General features: G+C 40.2%; 1 protein-coding gene across 1 annotated transcript in view; it reads left to right on the top strand.

Annotated features, from left to right (window-relative positions):
* Window positions 1–1,179: 1,179 nt before the first annotated feature.
* Window positions 1,180–15,314, top strand: part of LOC106554956 (vomeronasal type-2 receptor 26-like) — a 42,720-nt gene continuing 28,585 nt past the window's right edge. The window contains exon 1 of the mRNA XM_087714785.1: window positions 1,180–1,250. Within this exon, the coding sequence (XP_087570911.1) occupies window positions 1,180–1,250 (71 nt within the window). The remainder of the gene's footprint in view (window positions 1,251–15,314) is intronic.

Raw genomic sequence — 15,314 nt, 5'->3', positions numbered from 1 at the left:
TCAAATCAAAATGCTCACCATATAGCCCATTGAAATTGTCCTTAGTCATGTATAAATTCTGGAATAAAAGACACTTACTGTAGCCTCCACTAATACTGCAGTTATAAATGAGGAAATAATGTACTGTGACATTTTTACATACTAACTTCAACTATAGTGTTTTCCACCAAGGTCTTCTGTTCCGGTGGGAACAGAGGTTTAATCTCATTGGGTGAAGGATCTGACAGCTCCCTATAAAAGGGCTGCTGTCAGACTCAACCTTTGCTGGATTGTTCTCACTTGTTGCAGTTAATAAAGAGCTGTTGTTACCATTAGCCTGTGTGTACCTATCCATTACCCAATCTAACACTGGCGACGAAGGTGGGATTGGAAGGCAACTAGGCGAACAAGAAGAGCGTAGCAATCCAGCAAGTACATCCAGCCCGGAGCTCAGCGTGACTTTGAGCAGCCATTTTTGAGCGACAAACTCAAAACACCCTCACGACACAAAATGGCCATGCGCACCCCACCAAGTCCATATGACCCAGTCACTGAGCTCTGGGACTCATATATGCTACGGTTTGACAGCTTCCCTGAGGCCCAAGACCTCAGGGGCCTTTCTGAAGCCCGCAAGAAGAACATGTTCCTCGGTTAATGTGGATGGGAAGTGTTTGAAACTGCCAAAGACCTGTCAGAACCAACGCCGCTCCAATTGGTTGCTTGGTCAGTGCTCCAGCAGACACTGAGGACCCAAGCTCCCAAGCCATCTAAGAATGTTCGCTGGCATAAATTTAACATTCGCAACCAGCGGGAAGGCAAATCAATCAATGAGTACATTGTGGCACTACGAAAGGCCGCAGCATACTGTGAGTTCCACTATTTAGATGAACTCATTCTTGATCACATAATTTGCGGTGTGAGGGACATTAATTTACAGAGGAGGTTACTTGCCAATCTAACCTCACTCTACCAATTGCCTTGGACAAGGCCAGGGCATCAGAATCGGTCCTCAAGTCCACAGAGACACTGCAGCATCAAAACACTCCACAAGACGTGCTGAAGAATACATGTGTTCACCAGGAGGCTGAGAGAGTTCTGAAGGCAAAGAAAATGACAGCTGCTGCATGAGCAGTAGCCAGACCAAGCCGGCGTGCAAATTTGAACAATGATTCTCGCCTTGCGCTAGCTGCAGAGGGGACCATGACCGATCGGGTTGCCATTTCCATGACGCTACTTGACAGCGCTGTGAGCGAAAAGGGTGCATCACCAAGGTATGCAGAAGCGAACACCCCATGATGACCTGGCAGTCAAGAAGCCAAGCTAACCGCCAGCAGAGGCCCAACTAAGGGGCATGGCACAAACCACCACGGTGCTCAGAGAGTGACACCAGAGTCACCTACCACATCTCAATCAGCCAAGTCCGCACTAGGCAGCCAAAAAAGCTGAAGGTCACAGTCCTCATCGAGGGCTCTCCATGCAAGATGGAGATCAACACAGGATCATTACTGACCATCATGCCATGGTCAACGCTCAAGCAGGCTATCCCTAGCCTGAAGAAGTAGCATCAACACACCCCTGACATCTGCCTTCACGATTACCAGGGGAACAGAGTCCCCATCATGGGCCAGGGCACCTTACGGGTGCAATTCAAGAAATACAGCGGCCAATTCCCAGTGACAGTGGTCAGCGGCGACCTGCAGAGCCTCCTGGGGCTTGACTGGTTCAAAGCCCTGGGCCTAGAAGTGACCGGTTATCAATGCCTTGAAAGACGAAAGTGCTGAAGCGATTTTTATTTTTGAATTTTTTTTATTTTAATTTAATAAAAACACACAAAAAAGAATCATCCTTCATTATATCTTGTAGAAAGCGTGTTGATTGGTTACAGATAACTTTTGTGCATTTCTTCCACAGTCATTACTTATAGTTCATATTAGATTATACACTTTAAGTCAAAAATCTTTGTATATCTCACTATTAATGTACCACAATTCTCATTTGACTACAATTATTTGAACATGCTTTTACGTCAAATCATTCATACTTAAAGACACAACCACATAAGGGCATTCATCAGTTATTTCAAAAAAATCCTCCAATAACATTACACCTTTATAGCATCTTTTAAGTAAAAGTCAATTAATAAAGTTTCTAAGCCTCCCCCCTTTTTTCCAACTCACTGATTAAAATTTATATCTAAGTTACTTGTGCCAATACCATAGTATGTATATATTGTTAAACAATGTCCATTAACATTTCCTTGTTATTATTGTAATTGGCTAAAAATCATTTACTATTTATGTCCCATCTCCTCTTGTCAGACCCCCCCACAAAAGAAAAAACCTTACTTCTTTATAATATCTAAATAAAAATTTGTTAATAAAATTTATAGGTCTTTTTCCTAAGTCACAATTTATATCCAAATTTCTTTTGCTAGATTACCATACATGCCTATATCATTAGGCTGAATCCATTGTTGTTTCCTTATTGTTATTATAGTTAATTAATTGTTAGCAAATAAACATTTGATAACAATCTAAAACAATCCAAGAGTTATAGAATTCCTACTTATTAATCACCAAAATCAACTGATTTTTTATTATCAACTTTCATTATCAACCTATATCTTTCCAGTAACAAAAAGTCTTATCTCTCTTGCCAATTGTGGTGTAAGTCTTCTTTTTATCTCCTTTATAAGGTTTTTATAGACTTCTCTCTGCACTTTGAACTCACTTTTTAGGATTTATATCCAAGTTACTTTTGCCAATACCATAGCATTTATATATTATTAAACAATGTCCATTAACATTTCCTTGTTATTATTATAATTGGTTAAAAATCATTTACTATTTATGTCCCATGTCCTCTCGTAAGAACCCCCCCCCCAAAAAAAAAACCTTACACCTCTATAACAAGATATAAATGAAAATTCGTTAATAAAATTTATAGGTCTTTTTCCCAAGTCACAATTTACAATTTATATCCAAATTTCTTTTACTAAATTGCCAATACATGTATATATCACTACACTGTATTCATTATCATTTCATTATTATTATTATTATACAATTGTATCATAGCGGCCAGTTGTGTCACCGGATTTGGCATTGGTTACTAGTCGGGCCCCACCCAGGGGCCTAGGACGTCATAACGTTTTTTCAGAATATGCGTGCAGATCCAAGCAGTGCGGCTTTTTGCATTTGACTGATGGTGATTTTGTCAATTTTTAACTGTTTTAAATGTAATTCCAGTGCTTTTGGAATAGCACCCAGTGTGCCAATTACCACTGGAATTATCACTGCTGGTTTGTGCCATAGTCGTTGAATTTTGATTTTTAAGTCCTGATATCTTGCGATTTTTTCATGTTCCTTCTCGGCGACCCTGCTATCACCTGGTATTGTGATGTCTATGATTGTGACCTTATTTTTCTCAACCAGTGTGATGTCTGGTGTATTATGCGCCAGTATTTTGTCAGTTTGTATATGGAAATCCCACAATATCTTGACCATCTGATTTTCGGTGACTTTTTCAGGCTGATGTTCCCACCAGTTTGTTGCTGTTTTAATATTATAATTTTTGCACAAATTCCAATGGATCATTTGTGTACTGAATTGTGCCGCAATTTATAATCAGTCTGCGCGATTTTTTTTACAGCAGCTGAGTATGTGATCAACAGTTTCATCAGCTTCTTTGCAAAGTCTGCATTTGGCATCATCAGAGGATTTTTCGATTTTGGCCTTAATGGCATTTGTGTGGATAGCTTGTTCTTGCGCAGCCAGGATTAGTGACTCTGTTTCTTTCTTTAATGTACCTGTTGTTAACCATAACCAAATTTGTTCACTGTCCACTTTATCTTTTATTTTTTCCAGAAATTGGCCATGCAGTGCTTTGTTCTGCCAACTCTCCATTGTTGATTTTATCACATCTTTTCTGTATTCTTGTTTCGTCTGTTGGGCCTTCAGTAGATTTTTGTTCTTTACTTCGATTAATAGATGTTCTTGACTTTCTTTTAAATAATCAGCCAGTCCATGTTTTTCTTCTTCAACTGTTTGCTTCACTTGTAATAATCCTCTGCCACCTGATTTTCGGGGCAGATATAGTCTATCAGTATCACCACGTGGATGTAAACTGTAGTGCATTGTCATTAGTTTCCTGGTTTTTCGGTCCAAAAGGTCCAAATCAGCTTGTGTCCAGGTAACTATACCAGCTGTGTATCTTATAACTGGTATTGCCCAGGTATTTATGGCCTTGATTGTATTTCCACCATTCAATTTAGATTTCAAAATTTTCCTAACTCTGTTGGTGTACTCTCGCCTGACAATAGTTTTTACTTCTCCATGCTTGATGTTATCCAACTGCAGAATGCCTAAGTATTTGTAGGCTTCATTTTCTTTGCATTTAATTAATTGGCCATTGGGCATTTCAATTCCCTCAGATGCAGTGATTTTGCCCCTTTTTATGGATACAGTGGCGCATTTTTCCATGCCAAACTGCATTGAAATATTGGTGCTGAATACTCGGACTGTGTTTGTCAATGATTGGATTTCTATTTCTGACTTTCCATAGAGTTTCAAATCATCCATATATAGTAAATGCAAAAAAATTTCAGCTTCTTTGGCTGTTTGGTAGCCTAATTTCATTTCTTTTAAGATTACTGATAGTGGGATCATTGTGATGATGAAGAGAAGAGGTGAAAGTGAGTCACCCTGGAAAATTCCTCGCTTGATATTAACCATTCCGTAGATCTCATTCCCTACTGCCAACTCAGTTCTCCATTGTTTCATCGCCTTTTCAGTAAAGGATGTAATATTTTTGCTAATGCCAGTTGTTTCTAAGCATTTTATGATCCAACTATGTGGCAGTGAGTCAAATGCCTTTTTGTAATCAATCCAGACCATATTCAAGTTCGTTTTTCTGTTCTTACAATTTTCTAATATCATTTTATCAATTAGAAGCTGATCTTTTGTGCCACTGCTCTTTCTTTTGTTGCCTTTTTGCTCTTCTGGCAAGATGTTGTTTGTTTCCAAATAATCCATCATGTTATCTGCAATAATGCCTGTGAGTAATTTGAAGATTGTTGGCAAGCATGTTATTGGTCTGTAGTTTTCAGGTGTTGTTCCTTTAGTTGCATCTTTCTGAATCAAGTATGTTTTTCCAGTTGTCAACCATTCATCAATTTGGCCCTTTTGTAAAATTTCATTCAGTTGCCTGGCCAATATTGCATGTAAACTGGTCAGATATTTGAGCCAGAAACCATGTAATTGGTCCTTTCCAGGTGATGTCCAATTCTTTACCTTTTTAACTCAATTTTTGACCATCTCAGTTGTTATTTCTAATACTTGCATTTGTTTGTTGCCAATGCTTTTCTCAAAGTCATGTATCCACTTTGCTTTCTTGTTGTAGTACTTTGCATTTTCCCACAATTCTTTCCAGAATTCAACAGTGGCCTGCTTTTCTGGTTTTTCACTTTTGGTGTCACCATTCACATTAAGACTTTGATAAAAATGCCATTGGTCTGATCGAAATTGCTGATTTTGTTTATATTGGATGATTCGTGCCTCATATCTTTCAATTTTTCTAGCTGTTGCTGTTATCTGCTGTTTTACAATCTCTACAGCTTCATTGATGTTTCTTGTATCCAATCTATATCTTCTGATTAGCCGATCGATGGTTTTGTTGTTTTTTAAGCCATTGCTCATGCATGTTCTTTAAGTTACTAGCATCTGCTCTTAATTATTTGACTTTTTGTTCTAATCGGATTTTCCATTTTGGCTTTGATGCTTTTTCTGTTGTGTGACTAGGTACTTTGATTTTAATGCCTAATTCATTAGTGACTATTACAGCTGCGCTGTACATTAACTGGTTCGTTTCCAAGATGGATCCCGATTCAATTGTTGAAAACACTGCATTAACCATTTTCATGATAGGGGCCAAAATTTTCTTAGGCACAGTTTTTAGTGATGGTAAACGTTGCCTTTCCTCATTAAGCAGAAAATGCTCCATGATCTTATCCTTCAATTCTTTTTGTTTTTGAGTAAATTCATCAGTTGGTTCAGTGATAACTGGTTCTAGTGGTGGTGGTGTTATTTCCTCCCCGAGAGCTTCTTCTGGGAGTTCTACTATAATGTCTTTAGTTGTGTCTTGAATATCAGTTATTTCCGCTTGTGATATTGTTTTTTTGGTTTTGCAATTTGCCTGAATTTCCTCAAGTTCAACTTCACTAAACACTTTATTCCGTATAATAAATCGCCTTTGATCTGCTAGTCGTTGTTCACTAACATTTGAATCTGGATATTGTTCTTTCCATAATTCATACATTCACTTTAAATAACCTCTTTTTTCTGGCTCTGAGTTGTAGTAACAGGCGATTATGGCACGGTTTTCATCTGCACTATATTTTTGTCATTTTGTTGGCTGGTCCACTTGTAGCCCACTTGTCGACGGATGTCCAGGGACCCCAACATCTGCCACAGCCCTTGTTAACCCTTGCGACAACCGATGCGGTATAAAATTTTTATTCGTTTCTTTCACCATATTGTATGGGTTGGCAGGGGTTTTTTATGGGGCCAGTTGCCAACCCTCCTCCTTTCTCATCCAGTCTTGGGACCGGCAAAGGCGGAGTAGTAGTAGCAGTAGCAGTAGCAGTAGCAGTAGCAGTAGCAGTAGCAGTAGTAGAAGAAGTAGTAGTAGTAGTAGTAGTAGTTGTTGTTGTTGATGTTGTTGTTGTTGTTGTTGTTATTATTATTATTATTATTATTATTATTATTATTATTATTATTATCTTTTATGTATAATCCAAAGGGATTGCTAATCTTCCTTACATGGGTACCAGTCAATATTCATATCCAATTACACTCATCATAACACTACACATTGTATACATTAGTAATATTAGCAGTTATTTATTTAAGCTATATCTATTATCAATAAATTTCACTAGGTTTAACTAGTTTTAAATTATATTCTTCCATCTATCAACCTGTATCTTTCCAATAACAAAATAATTTCATATCTTCTGCTATTTGTGGTACCAATCCTCTAATCATCTTCTTGATCAACTTTGTATGGACTTCTCTTAGCAACTCCTTACTTGGAGGTCTTGATGGCCTCTTTCTGTTTCCTTATTCAGCTTTCTTTGATTGTGAGCAGTGTTATTAATACTTTTGCTAGTAGAATTTCTTTCTTTGAGTCCATAAATTCTTTAATTTTTTCCTCTTCTATACCCTGCCCTCTGGTATAGAATTCCTCTCCATTTACTTCCTCTTTCAGTATTCCACTCTTTCCATTTTTAGGAAGAAACCAATTACCATCAATATCAACAGGTTTGATCACTTTATATTCATTTTCCACTTTGATTTTTTGGGGTTCAATCATTCCATCTTGCATTTGATAAACATCCTCAATTTTTTCATCATATTTTATTGTTATGCGCTCTAAATATTCCAGCTTTTGATCTATTCTTTCATATATATTTGATAACTTCTGTATTTCTGAGTATCTTTTGCAAATTTGCCATTCTAACAAACACAGCTGCTCTAGCTTGGAAGGTTAATAAGATTAAAGTATAGATTCACAAAGGATATTATTTGCACTTCAAAGGGCATCTGTGTGTTTTACTTCTTATCACTCTTTGTAGCTAAGCAATAAAGTCTTATGGTGCCAAGTCAAAAACAACCTGTGGAAGAACAAAAGCCTCCCAGCCTCCGAGCAGCGATGACGCTGTTAAGTTTCTTTTTGTATCTTTGCAACTTGTATTTCAAGTTAGAAAAAAAGAGTCCAAACTTTAAATGAATTAGAAAAATACCCAAAGTAATGAAAGAGGAAGACTTTAGCCTATAGATTACAGAAAATCATAAATAGAAGGTGGAAGAAGAAAACTTAATCCATCCATTTCAAAAGGCTTGTATAAATTCCATCCATGAAGATAGCATTTAAAAAGTAAGATAACCACTGTCCAAAACCATTCCAAATTAGTTCTGCTGATTGACTCTTCTATTCTTCAATTTAAATTAATTTTTAAGTTTTTATAGGCAGTCTCTTTTTAAAAAGTAAAAATTCTTCACCAGCTGGAAACACTTTCTCTTTCTATATTGTTCCATTTTGGAGCTGCCCTGACTTCATCAGCCTTGGCTCGATTTTTTACCACCGGCTTGAAGTGCTTCTCTTACTTCTTTCAGGGATTTTGTGATATTCCTGAGATCAGCAAGAGGTATTCTTCTTTTCATCGTCTCTTCGGGACGATTTAGGTCCATTTGGACTACCCAGTGGCAAAAGTATTGGCTGCAGTCTCAGAGCATCAAGACCGCACAACCATATTGTCGCAACCTTGGCTCCTCCTGCATAATAAATGTTTTCTTGTTGACCACAGTGATTTGTGATAGTTGTATGTAAACATTCCTCATGGAACCTCTGAATCTTGTGATGCAAATGTTTCTTCTAACACAGACCATTGTTCTCTTTAAATATCAGAAGGGCTGGTCATAGCTTGAGATCTATTATGTAATTATTTATGAATAGTTATGCATGCATGATTATGAGGAGCCGAGGTGGCGCAGTGGTTAGGGTGCAGTACTGCAGGCCACTTCAGCTGACTGTTATCTGCAGTTCAGCGGTTCTAATCTCACCGGCTCAAGATTGACTCAGTCTTCTTTCCTTCCAAGGTGGGTGAAATGAGGACCCAGACTGTGGGGGCAATATGCTGACTCTGTAAACCGCTTAGAGAGGCCTGAAAGCCCTATGAAGCGGTATATAAGTCTAACTGCTATTGCTATTGCATCATTTTGCCCTCCTTTATGAAATCTACAAATATCACTTCTTTGCAGGAGTTCCCTCCAGTATTTTCTGGATGGGATTTCTCCATAATACACTGTTAACAATAAATCCTTGATTATTTGCCTTGGATTCTGTATTTTGATTCCACAGTGAGGAGAAGAGTGTGAGATGCATCAGAAAAGAAAGGATGACATTTAGTACTGATTAAGAGGCAGATCCCCAAAAGAAGGAAGAATGTTGTTTTTTCTTCCTTCTTCTTAGGGCACACAGACATTTATGGCACTTTTAGTACAGCAATTCCAGTACAATAGTCTAGAACTCAGAATTCTACAAATGGTTATGTTAACACTTTTGCTTCAGCTGGTATAGGTAAAGGTAAAGGTTCCCCTTACACATATGTGCTAGTCATTCCTGACTCTAGGGAGTGGTGCTCATCTCCATTTCAATGCCAAAGAGCCAGCGCTGTCCAAACACATCTCCGTGGTCATGTGGTCAGCATGACAAAATGCCAAAGGTGCACGGAACGCTGTTACCTTCCCACCAAAGCTGGTCCCTATTTTTCTACTTGCATTTTTACATTCTTTCGAACTGCTAGGTAGGCAGAAGCTGGGACAAGTAACAGGAGCTCACTCCATTATGTGGTGCTAGGGATTCCACCTACTGAATGGCTGACCTTTCTGATCGACAAGCTCAGCATCTTAACCAGTGAACCACTGCATCCTTCTCAGTTGGTAGGGATGATAATTTTAGTTCCTGCATGATGAGAATATAAAGGAATTCTAAAAATAATGTGGAGGAGTACAGGGATGCCATTGAGACAAGATGCAAAAATAAGAAGGAGTGTTAATGGAAAGGAAATGATGTTTCATTCCTGGAAAAAAGAAGATTTTAAACACTTCTGCTAGAGGGAAAATTTGATGGGTGTGGGATTTCTCACAAAAAGCCACCTAGATCCATGATGGTGAACCTGTGACATTCTTGTGAACAATTAACCACTTTTCCGTTTTTGTGAGAAATAGAAAATTACACCTGCCATAAGAGGTATTGAAAGCTGTCACAGAAAACAGAGACCTAAGAACATGAGATATGACATATAATGAAAAAAATAAAGGTAAGGTGGGAGGGAGAAGGTAAGGAGGAGGAAATATGATGAAGTTTGAACTTCTTTTTCTCATTTTGTTTTACTAGCCCAAAAATGGGGGGGGGGGAATGGTTGAGAAATATGTAGCTCACAAAAAACTTTGGTGATAGCTTAACAACTAAAACTGAACTCCAAGGAATGAAAAGAGGATATAAATACCAATAGCAATTGCACTTAGACTTATATACCACTTCACAGTGCTTTCCAGCCCTCTCTAAGCAGTTTTACAGAGTCGGCTTATTGCTCAAAACAATCTGGGACCTCATTTTACCCACCTTAGAAGGATGGAAGACTGAATCAACCTTGAATCTAGTGAGATTTGAACTGCAAAATTGCAGGCAGCGTGCAGTCAGCAGAAGCCTGCAGTACTGCACTCTAACCATTGTGCCACTGTGGCTCAATAAATGTAAGTATTTGTAGGGTTAGGAATTGTATTTAAATATTGTAGCAAACTGACATTTACATAATAATACCTGCCTGCCAATATAATTTTCATTTAGCAGGTGCAACTAATTTAATAATAATAAGTAGTAAATACCAAAGCTCAGCAAAAGTGTGCATAAATATTTATATCTCAAGCAATCAGAATAGAGCTGGAAGAGACCTTGGAGGTCTTCTAGTCCAGCCCCCTGCTCAAACAGAAGATCGCTATTACACTATTCCAGACAAATGATTGTCCAGGATCTTCTTTAAAAAACTCCAGTAATGAAACACCCACAACTGCTGTTGGCAAGCTATTCCACTGGTTAATTGTTCTCACTGTTAGGAAGTTTCTCTTTAATTCCAGGTTGCTTCTCTCCTTGTTTAGTTTCCATCCATTGTCTCTTGTCTTGCCATCCAATGCTTTGGAAAAAAAGTTGACCCCCCCTCTCTTTATGGCAACCTCTCAAATACTGGAATACTGCTACCATGTCCACCCTAATCCTTTTCTCTAGATTAGCCAAACCCAAATCCAGCAACCAATTATATGCCTCTGTTTATACAACCAACATTTAGCTTTATTGGCTACTGCCACACACTGCTAGCTGATATATAAGTGATCATCCACTAGGACACTAAGGTCATTCTCATGGTTACAATTTTCAGATTCACACAACCTATTTTAATATTTGATTAAGACAAAGGAAAAGGTGGAGGAGGAAGAGGAGGAGGAGGAGGAAGAGGAGGATGAGAAGAAGAAACAGAACACAGAAAAGAAATTGGAGGAGGACTCACAGCAGTTATTATATGAAGGGGAGGTTAATCTGAAATGCAAAATTCCTAGGTGAAATCTAGAATTGGAAAGTTGAAAAAACATCCCAGAAGAAGTAACATCAAAGCATTTCTACAACATTGCTCAGAATCTCTCAACTAGGAGGAGGAGGAGGAGAAAGTGAGAAAGAGGAGGCATTGAACCAAATTGTACCCATGCAACCTATCCTCTTCACTAGAACTCATTGTTCCCCATGTTTCACTGAAGAATTAAGGGAAATGAAACAAGAGATCTCTAAAGCATAACTGGGACTTCACAAATGACTAACTCAACCAAATGTCAGCTAGATATTTTATTAAGTTTTATATTGTGGCAGAAAATATGTCACCACGTCAATACTTTGCCATCCTTATTTTGTCTGCATATATCCTTCTGTAGCCCTGTTTTGATTGCCACCTGTACTCTTGGGTGTAGGAGATCCAAAGAAATCCTTACAGGGACATGTGAAATTATTTGTTAGCATCTATCAGACAAAATTGCTGAAATATAACCAATTTCATTGTATTTGAGTACAGTGACAATAAAGATGATACTTATATGTTCTCAGTTGGAGTCATCATTGCAAGTCAATGTGGGAGCTGATGCTTTTGGACAAATCTTGCTCCAAAATTGGGGAATAGTTTGAACCCATGGAGCCTGAAGAAGTGAATAGATCATTAGGTCTGTGAGCTCAGCCTCCTGTTCTTTAGATCAAAGTGGTTTTCGAAACAAGCAACCATTCTACCCTTCTGTATCAACTCACATGATTAGAATGGGCAAGATTGTATTATGCCTTTTTGCCACCTTTTTCCTGGGGTACATTCTAGTCAATGGTGATTTGGGGAGAGACCCTGCCTTGGACTCCTGTTATGTGGTGTTCTGCAGTATTTGTACTGTCTTGGTTCCTCTTCAATAGCTAAATGGGTCTGCTAGATGGACTCTTTGGTTGACATGTGATGAAGTATAATCAATATACAGAAATTGCATCCTACAAGTCCTGAGGGCTTTAGAGCAGTGTTTTTCAACCACTGTGCCGTGGCACACTAGTGTGCCATGACATAGTGTAAGGTGTGCCGTGGGAAAAACACTTTATATATAGTCAATATAGGCACAGAGTTAAAAAATTTTAACATTTTCTAATGGTGGTGTGCCTTGTGATTTTTTTCATGAAAAAAGTGTGCCTTTGCACAAAAAAGGTTGAAAAACACTGCTTTAGAGGGATGGAAGGAAGGAAGAAAACGTAAGTAAGTAAAGAAGGAAGGAAGAAATTAACATTTATAAATAAATGAACTCCCTAAAGCTATTTTAAGGGATGCAGTGGTTCAGAGGCTAAGATGCTGAACTTGTTGATCAGAAAGGTTGGCAGCTCAGCAGTTCGAATCCCTAGCACCATGTAACAGAGTGAGCTCCTGTTACTTGTCCCAGCTTCTGCCAACTTAGCAGTTTGAAAGCATGTAAAAATGCAAGTAGAAAAATAGACACCACCTTGGTGGGACAGTGTTCCGTGTGCCTTCATTGTTTAGTCATGCTGGCCACATGACCACGAAGATGGCTTTGGACAGCGCTGACTCTTCAGCTTTGAAACAGAGATGAGCACTGCCCCTAGAGTTGGGAATAACTAGCACATATGTGTGAGGGGAACCTTTATGTCAGCACCTCTCCATTTAATAATTAGGAAAGAAAGACCATAAGACTCCATACGTGGAAAATCAAATGTACTTTTACTAATTAAAAATGGTTAAAGAGCGGTTGCATAGCGAAGTCTGATTAATTAGGCGCGAAAGCAGTTGATATATAGAATAGCCCATTCCACACCCCCTGGCATCATAGGCCTAGTCCAATCATAAGTCCTTCAAGTGTCAGGTGTGAGATAACTTCAAAAGGCATCACAAAGATGGAATGTCGGTGCCGTTAGTCCAGGTGGGAAACACCCACACATGCGTAGTCTGACCATCCAGAGAACTCCAGAACATTCCTCCAGCACATCGAATAACCCCACCCAAATACCATGCCCTCCCTCCCCGTTTCATGGCAGCTGAAGCAACAGCAAAGCAGAAGCTGACATCAGGCCGTCCCCCGGAAAAAGGCATTCAGGCCTAAAAAAAAAAACACAAACAAACAGACGAACAACAAAGCACAAAAAGAAACAGGGAGGGGAAAAGAGAAAAATTAAGGCTTGCCAGGATACGCATCATAAAACTCCCGAAGCAGCCAGGGGGCACGAACATGGGACTTGTCAACCCATTCCGCATGAGAGGGAGGAAAATGCTTCCAAGCCACCAAGTATTGGATGTGATTACGCCGCTTGCGGGAATCAAGTATTTGACGAACTTCAAAGTGCCGTTCACCATCGATCAGCAAAGGAGCAGGCAGAGGGTCATCAGGTGGACGTAAATGTGAAACACGAACAGGTTTAATGTGGTTAATGTGGAATACCGGGTGAACCCGGTTAAGGTGCTTGGGCAACTGCAAGCAAACAGAGACAGGATTGATGACCTTCACGATGGGGAACGGACCCACATATTTCGGCCCCAACTTTTTGGACTTCTGCGTGGTGTGAAGGAACTTCGTGGACAAATAAACCAAGTCACCCTCCCGGTATTCATATGGCTGTGTACGCCTTTTATCCACCTGTTTTTTTATGGGCACGATGTGCAGCATCCAGAGTCGCCAGGGTCAAAGGCCAAATATGGCTGAGACATTCGCTCCAGTCAGCGACGGACGGAACTTGCGGCTGGTCATGAGGCAATTCAGGAATAGGAACAAAATCTTGACCATACACCACCCGGAAAGGTGTGAAACCAGTGCTGGAATGGACAGAATTGTTGTAGGCCACCTCAGCATGCGGCAATAAGTCCACCCAATCATCTTGTTGATAATTGATGAAACAACGTAAATATTGTTCAAGAACAGAATTAGTCCTCTCACAAGCACCATTAGTCTGAGGATGGTAGGCGGAGCTAAGGCCCTGGGCGGAGCCAATACGTTTGAGAAATTCCTTCCAGAACACTGAGGTGAACTGGACACCCCTATCAGAGATGATGCAATCAGGCACCCCATGCAAAAGGTAAATGTGGGAAATGAAGAGTTTAGCCAGCGCCTTAGCGGAAGGAATTTTGTGGCAGGGCATGAAATGAACTTGTTTCAAAAACAAATCCATAACGACCCAAATGACGGTGTGCCCCTGGCTCTCGGGGAGCTCAACAATAAAGTCCATAGAGATCTCCTTCCAAGGGGCAACAGGTCGGGCGACAGACTGGAGCAATCCTTGCGGTTTCCCTGGAGGCCGTTTCACGGCCGCACAAACGGGACAACTGGCAACATAAAGTTCAATGTCCTTTTTCAAAGATGGCCACCAAAATTGTCTCTTCACTAAATGCAAAGTTTTTACAAAACCAAAATGACCCACCAACGGGACGAAGGGGGGTGGGGACATACAATTTGGCACCGATCCATGGCAATTCGTCCTTCATTGTGCACTCATCTTGATGCTTCTGGAACCAGTCATCCTGGGGAAGGGTGAGTTTGAGGTCAGAAAGAAAATCTTGAGGCATGTCCACTTTTGCTCGTGCCTGCTGGCGAGTAATCACCAGAGCCGCCAGGCTGGAAGTGGGAACCACCGGTTGCACGATGCTCAGTTTAGAGCAGTTGTATTGAGGGAGTCTGGACAAGGTGTCCGCCATGAAATTCTTCCCACCAGGGATGTACTTGAGTGTGAAATTGAACCGGTTGAAATGTTGGGCCCACCGCATTTGTTTGGGGGAGAGACGGCGCGGCGTTCTCAAAGCCTCCAGATTCTTGTGGTCAGTCCACACCTCGAAAGGGTGCTTAGCGCCTTCCAGAAAATGGCGCCACGTGGTCAGGGCCCACCGCACCGCAAACGCCTCCTTCTCCCAAACTGCCCAATGTCTCTCAGTGTCTGTGAGCTTGCAGGAGGTGTACACGCAAGGTTGCAGGTTACCTTGGTCGTTGGATTGCAACAAGACGGCCCCAACAGCGATGTCGCTGGCATCAGCTTGGATGACGAAAGGTTTGTCCATGTCGGGATGCTTCAGCACCGTCTCCGCAGCAAAAAGGCGTTTCAGTTTCTTGAAAGCCGCTTGGCAGTCCATGGTCCAGTCAAGAGGCTTGCTAGGCTTAGGTTTAGGACCACCTCTGGATTTCAGCAAATTAGTTATAGGAAGCGCAATTTTG

Source organism: Thamnophis sirtalis, unplaced genomic scaffold (genome assembly GCF_051295495.1).
Source record: "Thamnophis sirtalis isolate CommonGarterSnake01/CBP01778 unplaced genomic scaffold, rThaSir2_p1.2 scaffold_4, whole genome shotgun sequence".
Lineage (NCBI taxonomy): Eukaryota > Metazoa > Chordata > Lepidosauria > Squamata > Natricidae > Thamnophis > Thamnophis sirtalis.
This window is presented reverse-complemented; position numbering and strand designations above follow the sequence as displayed.